Source organism: Chelmon rostratus, chromosome 9 (genome assembly GCF_017976325.1).
Source record: "Chelmon rostratus isolate fCheRos1 chromosome 9, fCheRos1.pri, whole genome shotgun sequence".
In the NCBI taxonomy this organism is placed as follows: Eukaryota; Metazoa; Chordata; class Actinopteri; order Chaetodontiformes; family Chaetodontidae; genus Chelmon; species Chelmon rostratus.
Window position 1 is genome coordinate 23019330 of NC_055666.1, and position 12057 is coordinate 23031386.

At 39.1% G+C, this 12057-nt stretch overlaps 1 protein-coding gene across 1 annotated transcript in view; it reads left to right on the plus strand.

Moving 5' to 3' along the window:
• The window catches only part of gria2b (glutamate receptor, ionotropic, AMPA 2b), a 47929-nt gene extending 47907 nt beyond the window's left edge, over positions 1–22 (plus strand). The window contains exon 16 of the mRNA XM_041944573.1: positions 1–22. This exon is cut by the window's left edge and continues 143 nt beyond it. Coding sequence (XP_041800507.1) covers positions 1–22 — 22 coding nt within the window.
• Positions 23–12057: the final 12035 nt, after the last annotated feature.

The window sequence follows — 12057 nt, forward strand, 5'->3', positions numbered from 1 at the left end:
CAGCCTGACAGATCTGTCCTGATCAATGAGAAACTTCTGAGTGCCTTATAATGGTTTCAATAGAGCGGTTTTCTTTTTGTTCCTTCCCTTCCTCCTTCTGTTCCGACGCTTTTTCTGTCTCTGTCTGGTGAAAAGGAAAGGTAGGCGATGGAGGCTTCATTTTGTCTCCCACAAAGACTTGTATTGTTGCTCTCTGTCTCCATTTCTCACCGTATAAAACACCTCCCTCTCTGGGTGGAGTTACATCTCGGAATATAAAAGGGAGGCTCTTTTTTTCTAAACTGATGACACCACGCTTTCCTATCTATCTGTCTGGACCGGACTGAGACGGAAACGAGGGCTTGATTGACGGCGACGGCTGCTTCCGGGAGTCAAGAGTTTCAGTCATCTTAACCGCGTTGTGTATGTGCGTGTGTGTGCGCGCGCGTGAGTGCGTGTGTGTGTGAGAAGAGCGTTCGGGGTGTGTGCGTCAGGGGAAGACTTCGTCAAAAACACGCTGTTTCTGTAGCCACCACCGCCAAACAGGATTTTCAAGCACACTTGATATCATCTGCATTAAGATGTGAAATTGTCCTTTTTTTCTAAGAAAATCTAACAAAAACGTTTATTGAAAAAAAAAATATTTTTATGTATTTTCACAAAATAGCTTTTAAATAAACTTGCTTACATACTGGTTGGATATAAACATCTTAATGTGTGATAAAGAAAGAAAAAATACTAAACAGCTTCAAGTTCCATATTTTTAAAGCCAAATACATATGGGGGTGAGATGTTGAAATCATGTAATTAATTCCTATTCTAAACTTTCCTGTATATTTTATTCTTTAACATTTGGTGTTGATATGAAATATATGTCAATGCTTGACATTTGGAATCAATCCTTCTATGTTTTTCTTGTTAGAGTTGGTGCCGCGACTTTGCTTTATACTTTTGTCTCTTTGTTTGCTTCAGTGCTTTTGTTGTTTGTATTTTTTCTGACAAGGACCAGGGTTGTTCTACTTTCAAGAGGAAATGAATCTGTTTACACACCATGAATGCAACACAAAAAAACAAAAAATAGTATGGTATGGTATTATCGCATCACATTTTTGAAGTGACATCAAAAAGAGGCATCGACATCCACATGGTTTACGTGGTGGTTTAAAATGCCAAATAAGTACGAGTGCCAAATTCTAGTGCCAGTAGATATGAATATAGTCTTAATATAATCAATCACTGTCATCTCAGTGAATGTAAATGATACATTCTGTAACTTTTGTAACTTGATGTACAGTTGGTGGCAATGACAGTGCTAATACAATAGCCTTTTCGCTTTGTTTTCCAGTCTCCATGTATTTTGCATTGATCTGACAATGAAGTAGCACCAGTTGCATGTTGTTGCCGCAAATACGACATAAGTTTATTTCATTACTGCCAAACATGCTTTTTCATTTTAATGTTGAAGTTGTGAGGTTAACTGTTTGAAATTGGAAATACGATGTTATACATACAGTATATACAGTATATATACATATATTTTATATAAAAAGTTTAAATATGAAAAATGATAGCCCCTTTTCATTCTAGTGTCAAAGCTAATCTGCTTCCATTAAATACTGAATCTGGTTACTTGCAGTATGAATACAGTTTTGTTTTTTTGTTTATTATTCAGTTAATCAGTCTTACCATAAGTTACTTGCAAAATTTATACAGACGAGCACTTCTAATAATAGGACACATTTTATTTTTCTGAAATTGACCTATGAAGAGTACTCCACTGCAACACAAAGGGAGGTAAACTGTATTATTATTATCACTGTTGTTTTTGTAATCAACAATAGAAACATATACCGTAGTTGCTTATCAATTTCATCGCATATTCAGGCTATTCTCACTGACATTTTGTATATGGAATGTGTGCTAACTTGTTTATTTTTTGGGACTCTTTCTAAATAAAAGTGGCTGATCTCTTGTTATCTCTCAGTGTGTGTCATTTATTTAAAGACGAGCTGCTGCTAAAGCACCACAGAAACAGTGATGTGATATTTTTCGTTAACCCTGGCAATTAAACGACTGAGGCAGACAAATGAGATGAAACATGATTAATTAACTTATGTAAATTCAACTTTAACTTGGTTCTGGCTGCCTTTCAGACAGTCAGGAGCAGTGAGTGAGTGCAGAGAGCAGTGATCTATTCTATCTGAGGACAAAGATAAGATGACGATTTTTAAATGGAAAACGACATTAAAGTTACGGCACAACTTAAGTTGCCAACTGTCTGTTTAGCTTATAGTAAATGATAAATGATTGAGTTTTATTCCGGTGATGTAAATTGCTTTAGTTGAAGGTCTGACACATGCACATGGTCCAACCAAGGTGTTTGTTATTTCCCCTGATTGGAGCCTTCCTAAGGATTGTGTGGGCTTGTACTGACTGTGCTTGATTGTTAAAGGCTCTGCACACCCACACATGTTTTCAGCTGCTCTGGCTTATCAGACCTCTGCTCAGGCTGAGAAGCTATGATTACATGAAGGCACCAAACTCGTACCAAAGCAGGCGGTCACACCACAAAGTGACATTTACTCTTCCATGCAAAATAGGTCAGGCCAGAAGCTGGGTGATATGGTGACTAGTGACAGGAGGAGTTTACTGATAACTCACTGGTCAACAGGGATTAATTTTGCTTTTTCAGGAAATCCTCTGATTGCAGTGTTTCCATTGGAATTAATTTATTTTCCACCAAAATCTTGCTGTTTCACATTCTGGTTTGGCCAGACCTTAATAAGAATGATTTAAGATACCCCATAGGATGCAACAAATGAACATCAAGGATATCAGTCAGTCCACCAATCAATCACAGTTTGATGCCCATTTTGTGATTTTGGACCATGCTGCTGTGTGTTAGCTCCACCCAGGTTCTCACTGAACACAGGTCTCATCAGCCAGAGCACTGAAAACACCTGTGCACATGTGCAGGGCCCTCATTTGAACAGAGGCTTACAGAATACCTCGAAAGTGTAGATTTGTTTTAAATAATGAATATGAGGCAGCTTTCTCCCTGCAGTAAAATGCTGATCACAATCAGTTGTTTAAATTTATGTGCACTTGTTTTGTATTCCAGCAAAAGCAAAGGTAAAAGTCATCCTATTCTATTAAAGGACAAATCTGATCATTTACTGTTTGCAGCCCTCATGACATTTGAAGCATGCACATTGTATTACAGTAAAAACACAAGCACATAAACAAGAAATGAAGATGTACTTCACAAGAACTTTCGACAGGATTTTGTCCACCAACATCACCATGGCAACTCTAAGCCTTTTGTGGAGCGCTACAATCCATAGAGAAGAATCTCAGAGTTATGATTTTAAAGCTGCTGAGTGATGAGGTCCACCCTCCTTCTTCGTCGAGCTAATGAAGGTCACACGTCTCCATGAAGATGGCTGACTTCCCTCTGCTCCATAAAGATAATCCCTCTTTTCTCCCAACTAGGCCACGTGTTCCTCTCCACTTCTTTGTCTTCATTTTCCATCGCTCCTTTAAGTTAATTACATCATATTAAAGTCATGTTTGGACACACTCGCTCCTTATAGTAGGTGGACTGGATGCAGGTCACTCAAAAGCTAAAAGTGAAATATTATTTCAAAGTTCATCAAATGTTCTTTAAACAGCACAATAAGATTTTACCAAATATTCTTTTGTTGACCTGGAGGCCATCTAATGTAAAAATTATATGATTTATGATGGTCTGTGGTTAGGGTTATGATATGCCAGAGTATTTATGGTAGTAGGAAATCATATTGCATAATATGTGAGGATAAAAACAGAAACAGTATGTACAAAAATGAAAAAGAAATTAATCTTGGATCTCTGACTGAGAAAAAAAAAGACAGAAAATTATTATCTTGAACACGAATCCGTCTCATAAGATGTTATTAAATGAGAAAAGCAGGTAAAGTCTTGGAATTTGGAAGATATGAGTGTGTGGCTCTATGGCTCAAAGGTGCTGAAGGATTCATCCTTTCTGTTGTACCTGGACTTGATCCTGTGATCCTTTAACCCTGGAAGGAAAACTGTATTTCACTTACAAAAAAAAATTATTAATGCTTTTCAAACACTGCCTGGTGAGTACAAATATAAATGTCGTATTTTTCCAGTTTTATATACCTTTCTTGTATCCACACTGAATAATTTACAAGTTCCTTCACAGCACCATGCTGTATTGCTGCTTGACTTTCCACCAAAATAAGGAGATTTGCATAGCCTTAATCAGTTTTCCTTAGAGCCCACCTTTATGTATTTTTAGCCTTTACTTAAAGACCAGTGAATTCTTAAAGGTTAGGACTGTCCCATAGCTACATTGCAAACATTTTGCTCCTTTATGAGAGTAGCTGCAGCCTGAGGGTTCTTGCCATTTATTGCTTTTTAAGTTTTTATATGTGCAAGATAGAGTAATACTATCAGTACTAATGCAACTAGTTCTTCAAATATTATGAATATTTATGTTGCTGATGTCTAACTTTCAGTCGTGAACCAACCTTTGATATAACTTTGTTTTTCTTCTATGTGGAAATGACTTATTGAAGTTACATTCCCCAGGAGCGATGCTATTATCCCGCCAATCAGTCTCACCACCTTTGTGTAATCAAGTGTGCTTATGGGCCATTAGTTCAGCCAATCCCAGCGCGGAGGGATGGTTAACCAAAATGAATCTTCACCCATGTGAGCGATCAGCCTGAGAGGCGCCATCTCTGTCTCTCTCTCGTCCTCAAGCATTTCACATCGCTGGTCGTCAATGGATATCCTGATTCGTCCCTGGGCTGAGGCTAATGATGACAGAAGGTACACAGGGAATGGCCTGAATCTGCCACCTCATATAGGAGACATCAATAGCACAGCCAGGGCAATGTTTCATCTTCAGGTTTATTAACGAAGGCCTGCCTGCTTGCCTTGGCCTCATTAAAATGCAGCGATGGCACAGAAATGCTCACACAGTGATGATGGTGCAGATTTCAGATTCAAGAGCTTTTTTTGACCATAAGTGTTTATAAATTTAATTAACTGATTGTCATAAAGCACTGAAACCTGCTTTCAGCTTTTCTTTTCAGCAAAATGACTGAAAAATGACAGATTTTTTCCATCTAAAACCCTGATTCTAAGATAGTTGGGATGCTGTTTAAAACATAAATAAAACAGAATGCGATCACTTGCTAATCCTTCTTGGCATCTGCTCAATTGAAAACACTACAAAGACAATATATTTAATGTTCCATCTCGTCAAATTCATAGATTTTTGTAGATATGTATAAAAATGCTAGGATCATGTAGTTACCTGAGAATGGGCCGTTTGTACTGCATGTACAGGTGGAGCAGGTCCCCTTCCTCAGAGTCCGATATGTTTCCACAGTAGCCCAGAAGAGACAAACCAAGCCTTTCACTTTTCATGGCCAGCATAGGTTCTCATACACGCTTGGCAAGGGGGTTCGAGGAAAGGGTGTATTGAATTGGTTGCAATCTGCAACCCATCCACAAAATGCCACCTTTAAATGGTAACAGGTGATAGTATCATGATTGGATATGAAAGGGGCAAGCAAGGATGGAGCGAGGTTCACCACTTTGTGCACACATGATTTTTGGAGCTGGGACAGTCATTTTGAAATGTAGAATCACTTATAAGCAATCGATTTGGTGTTATTTATTCTCTTTTTCATCCATTGTATCTCCCCTTTTATGCAGTGACATTTGTGGTGTGTGTAGCAGCTTAGCAGTCAATCCGCCAGCTAAACTTAACGAAGGTGACGCCTCACTTAAATGTCACCAGAATGCAATCAAGGTGACAATTTATGTCAAATTAATATCGACTTGTTTACCCATTTAAGAAGCCAGTGGAACATGGAACATATTATGGATATGACAGGTCTTGAAAAGTATTCAATTTAAAAGCGTCTGTAGCTGAAATGACGGTGTTGCTGCCAGGTTTACTGTCTGAAGGGATGAAAGGCAGAGGACGGCAGCGTCCAGTCCTCTTACACTAAGTAGCACCTGAGCTAGTAAGACAGCAATGCTAATACAAGATCACGTTCATTTACATCACAATGACTCACTAGCTGTGGGCAGGGATTTGTTTGTGTGTAACAAACCCCAACAGCTTGAATATGTATACTACAACAGAGCAAGATTACAGTGTTTAATGGCAAATGTTTGACTGTCTGATTTGATAATTAGCTCACACATAATTGTCTAACCTAATTAATTACAATCTGGTTTCACCGTAGGGATCAATATAATTCATTTTATCTAATAAGAAAAGGCCCAGAGATGTGAAATTAGTCTCAAATTAAGATCTTGTCAAAATAAGATGTTTACATTATACGTCCACTCTCATGGTATGAAATAATGACCAATGTCTTTGAAGCAGGACTGAGCAGGAGTAGTTCTGCTGGTTCATCAGACTGACGCTTTCAAAATGTGCACTAGTCTGAAGAAGGTTCACAATGATAATGTTTCATGCAGCAGATTTACAAAGATTATCAACTCTGGTTGATAATTGATTGGCCCGTGGAGTTCATTAACCCAAAAGGTCTTCTCCTGCTAACCAATCAATTACCTTGTTGTCAGGAAGAATATGCACACTAATTAGTGTTGTGACAAGAAAAAGGATGATAACAAAGTCATGTACTTAATTAATAATAAAATAAAAAGAAAGAAATCTGGCAACTAATTGATTTATACTTATTTTAGGAATAATGGCATGCATAATATTTATCATGTTGTGGCTTGTAATAAAAATAATAACAAAGAAGAAGAAGCATTTACAAACTGATCTAAAATTTAAAAAAGGAAAAAAATAGCATTATAAAAGATATAGCTGAGTGAATTAGGCTCCACAGATAACATGAACATGTAACAGAAGGCCATCTCACCAAATTAATGTTATTTATTTAGAATAAATAAGTGTTTTTCATCTAGAGCAATAGAAAAATGAAGGTATTTATTGGGTGAAAATTATAATAATGATTTAATAGTTCCTGGAACAAACTGTAATTCAATGTTCCCAGACTTTTTACAATGAAATCATGACTTATTTTTATGGTTGGTGGTTAAAATTCCTGCTGATCTTCCAGAAGCTACATATCGCTGATAAAACACTGACATTATAAACTGTAGCCACGCTTATGCATTTTGCTTTAAAGCCGAGGTAAAGAGATAATGCCATGAGTTGGGGTACACCTCTTAAAATCAGTGACATTTCCAATGCAGATGTGACATTTTCAATTAATTTCTGCTCATATTATGCACAGCCAACAACAGGACGGTTCATTAGCGTTGGCTCCTTTCATTTGTCTATAGCTCTATTGGGGGGGGGGGGGGGGGGGGGGGGGGGGGACCCTTTTACAGGCAGTCTTCTAATCATCACAGTGAGTGATTGAAACCCGACCGAAGCATCTCACCACTGCCACACTGAGCAAAGAACAGCAACATATTTCTGAAGCAGCCAAGGTGGTGGGTGGTGTTATATGCTGTAAAACAGTTATCCTCTGGCTGGGTTGTCATGGCAACAGTGTTAGCTGGGTTTCTCATGTTCCAGTACAGTGTGTCATCCCTGTAGCTGCACGTTGGCGAGCGCGAGCAAGCGGGGGAGGGGCCGCTCTTCCATGCATACCACCATTTTAAGTCACCCATGAGAATAAAGCAAACAGCTGTTGTGTTTTTATCTGCGGATGGAGGATAGAATCATGTGTGATTCTGGAGAGAGTGACAGCGAGAGGGGCTTCAAAGTGAACCGAGAGCCTCTCTCTTGAACGAGGTCGAATACATTTCCATGGTAACCATCCACGGCAAGCTGTTGTTCAGTTGTTTTCCATCGCTCCAAGCACGTCGAAGGTGTGCGAGCAGCTTTGAGGTGGCATTTCTTCTGCAAATGTCACAGTTGCAACTCAGCGGATGCAGCAGCTGTGTTTAATAGCAGTGGCATTCAAAATAAAGCGAACTGAAGATTTGCACTTTCATCACATTTGTTTTAATTTATGGGTTTCCTCTGTGGTGAGTCAGGTTAAGTCCTCCACGTGCTGCAATCAATCAGATGTCTGTGTGTGTGATCAAAGATCCGTCTTCATCTCCATTTGCTCCGACTGAGACTGATTTGGTTTGGATCAAGCCATCAGCACAAACAACAGAAACAGCATTCAGGAACAGCCAATTCTGTCTTTTCAGTCAGTTTATCGGTGGACATTGTTTCCCTCTCCTCTTCAATATTTTGCATTGTTTATGCTCACTCACTTGCCAATGCTGGCTGAGCAATAAACTAATGGTCTGTCTCATTGTGGGATACGTGCTGATGTACAGAGGGAGGCCCTCTTTAGATGCTGCTGAGAGCGCTCCAGAAAATGGATCATACCAACACATACAGGTCAGTTTAGAGAAATGTACAGTGTGGATATGCACTGTGGATGTACTATTTCTTTACCTTTTTCACAACACAAGGGAAAACCTTGTATGAGTCAATAAATAAAAGGATTTTCTTTATCACTGTGCAGACAACTCTGACCAGCCAGTATGAGCTTATAAGATGCTACAAATCCATATACGCCGAATCCAGAATGTTGCTTATAGATTTTCAGTCGATACTACAAACCTGTTTCAAAAAACTTTGAGCTGCTGTGTAAAATGTAAATAAAAGCAGAATGCAATCATTTGTAAATAAACAGACAACAGTTTTCTGAAGCATTCCTGAGCCCCTGCAGTAACATCCTTTATCCAATCATGTGTTCACAAAGTGGTGAACCTCGCTCCATCCTTGCTTGTGAATGACTGAGCCTTTCCATGATGCCTCTTTAATACCCAATCATGATACTATCACCTGTTACCAATCAACCTGTTCACATGTGGAATGTTCCAAACAGGTGTTTTTGGAGCGTCGCACATCTTTCCCAGTCTTTTGTTGCTCCTGTCCCAACTTGTTTGAAACGTGTTGCTGCATCAAATTCAGAATAAGCAGATATTTACAAAAATCAATGAAGTAGATGAGGTCAATCATTAAATTTATCGTCTTTGTACTTTTTCAGTTGAGTACACTTAAGGGATCAGGGTTGTACAAAAAAGTCCAGAAATGACAAAAACATATTTAAACGATTTTTTTTGTCTGAACCACACATTCTTTTTGATAACACTCACATTTCCTGCATGATAGCAAACAGCATAAACACATAAGAATTTAACAACAGTTCCAGTTTTTCATCATCTGTACTGTACACCAGAGCATTTCAGGTTCTGGTTTTCTCAAGCAATTTCATGGAAAACTGACACTCATCAGCAAATCATCAAAGAATGTGCAGCACAAAAGCAAACGAGACTCTGACCATCTCGGAAAATCACACATCCTGTCTCACACAATCTGTTTTCCTCTCAAAAGAAAGAATCCTCTCTCAACGGAGCATCTTAAGAGGTTTGGGTTTTAGATGATTGAGATATTACATTAGATGTTTTAATATTTGGAATAAACATTTATACATATGTCCTTTATTTTTGTTTTTATAAGATATTTTCAAATAATGTTTCTTTGACAAATATGAAAGCATGCAGTTTTGGGCCTTTACTGTAGCTCTGATTCTGCTCTTTTTTCTCATGTTAGAGGCTAATTTGATTTACACTTTTTAAAAAAATATTTTTGGTTATATCTCTTAATTTCTATGAGCGTATATTTCACAGGATAAGTTTGCCATTTGTAAAAGAAATTTTTAAATATTCAATACAGAAAACCGGCACAAAAATCATCAAATACGCCACCAGTCAAAGCAGACTCATAATTCAGCAAAATGCCACGATGAGTCGATGCATGATAAATGATATATGAAGGGACTTTCAAAATAACGATGACTGTGACAGGAAATCGGTAAACAACATTGCAGCTCATCTGACGAAGGACAAATTATGCAGCAGCTGTTTGGGGAGTGTCACAGTGAGTTGCCATCTGTGCAAAAAAAGTCCTGAGCTGTAAAAGTCAGTCCCTTGCTATTTCCAGTCCACCTCTATTCAAAAACATTGATTTCTACTGGTAATGACCTGCAATCTGAGCTGTTTATTTCTTTCCAGATTCTTGTGGCTGGATCTGAACGGTTCATATCTATCACTGATGCTGCCGCCATATCAAAGTTTCAGAAGAAACGTAGCTTCAGTTGGAAATAAATGACGTAGTCGCCACTTATCTGATGCATTAGCTTTGGAAATGGGAATCGTTTGGTTTCCAAAGGAAGAATCTGCTCACAGACAGGCGCCGTCTGCCTCCAAATGTGTCGGTCGCCGATGGAACTGGCATTGTCAGCGGTGTCGGGGGAAATGGACCTCTCGTCTGCGAAGATGGATCTTCCGCATCCACTGAAGACCACCAAGATTAAATCTTTCATCGCACTGGCTTGCCCTGATTTATGTAGCCTATGTAGATTGCAATGCTATTCACTCGGGCAAACTGCCTTTAAGCTATGCATGAGCAAAGGCTCATACTGCTGCTGATGGGCAGCTGAGTGTGTGTGCATGTGTGACAACAAGGGTGAAGGATTGGGTGCATGTTTATGTGTGTGTTTGCTTTCGTATTTCTATCTTTGTGAGGGCCGTTTTCAGTTTTAGACCTTAAGAGTGAGCAAAGCAAAGGCGCTTTGGCCATTACTCACTGCTTCAAGAGGCCGTTTCCAGGTCAGCTGGTTTCAGGGTTATGGTTACGATTAGGTTTAGATTAGTTTCAGGGTACGATGGCTCGGCATGGTGGTTGAGGTTATGGCAATGGCTCGGCCACACCAGAAAGCGGAAAGTGAAATTTATCTATGCTGAAACTTCTCACAGGACGAGTTAGTAGCTAACCACTGGCACACATGCTATTGCTATCTATTTTCTCTATACTGTGCCACACCCCATAATGTTTTCAAGATGGGCCATAATTTCAGTGAATAAAGGGCTATTCAAGGAAGAACAAAAGCATTCTAGCAAGATGGCTCTCATTAATCAGTAGACTGTCAAGTAGCAAACTTGTTAGCTCAGTAATAGATGGGAGAATACATTTGAACAGTTTGTTGGAGTATCATTTCTGTCTTAACCTGTGTGCAAACCATTTCTCGATTGTGGAGCAGTCTATACTCTGGCACATGAGGGTTGAATAAAAATACCTGGTGCAACACATCTAATACACTTGCTTCCTGCATCAGACGCATATCTGGTTCAGCTGTTCCCCAGGAGGTCAGCATGGTCAAAACGGCTCGATCAATAGCAAGAGTCAACATGTCAAATGTCAAATTTCACCAATTTTGCTGTCCAAGCTGCTGGTGTGACAAAGGCTTTTTGGTCAGTAACAGTCCAGAAATACAGTACATTCACTCAAATACTACTCATGTACTGCTGTACATTGTTTTCTCTTTTTTATTCTTTTTTTTTTCATATTAGCATGAGCCCAGGTGGAAGTGCACGGTGGTCCCAGGAGAGCTATTGACATATGGGCTCGTTTGGCCGTAGCAGCCAAGGTAGAACAGAAGGCCGCACTTGGCAGGGGAGGCGAGGGTGGATTGACACTATTTCCATGGATGGACAGCCAGTTATACAGTCTCCTCACCAGGATTCCATCTCTGTTTTCACCCTAATAAACACCTCCTCAGAGGGAGGTCCATTGATTTTCCTTCAGGGGAATCTAATTCATTCAGGGAGGAAGCCTACATGCAACCCTGAAGTATTTTCAGAGGACATACCAACACTGTGCTGTGTGATGTAGTGGTTTCATACAACTGTTATTTGATTTTGCTTTGTTAAACTGCCTAAATAAAAATTGTGTATAAACTACACTAACAATAGCTAAATAAATCAGAGATCCAGAAAGAAAAACCTGCAGGCATGCTAATGTGATTTCCAGATAGTATGTAAATGTGTGAAAAGACAATTGAATCAGCCTTTATTCAATAACGTTATAAGCCAAGCACTGACTGTTGCTGGGCACACTACATTCAATATATGCAATTCTCATGATCAGTGTGCATCATCATTACCTGGTAATCTGGAGATAACCTGCCTGAGAGGCTTACTTGGTGTTAATGTATTTGC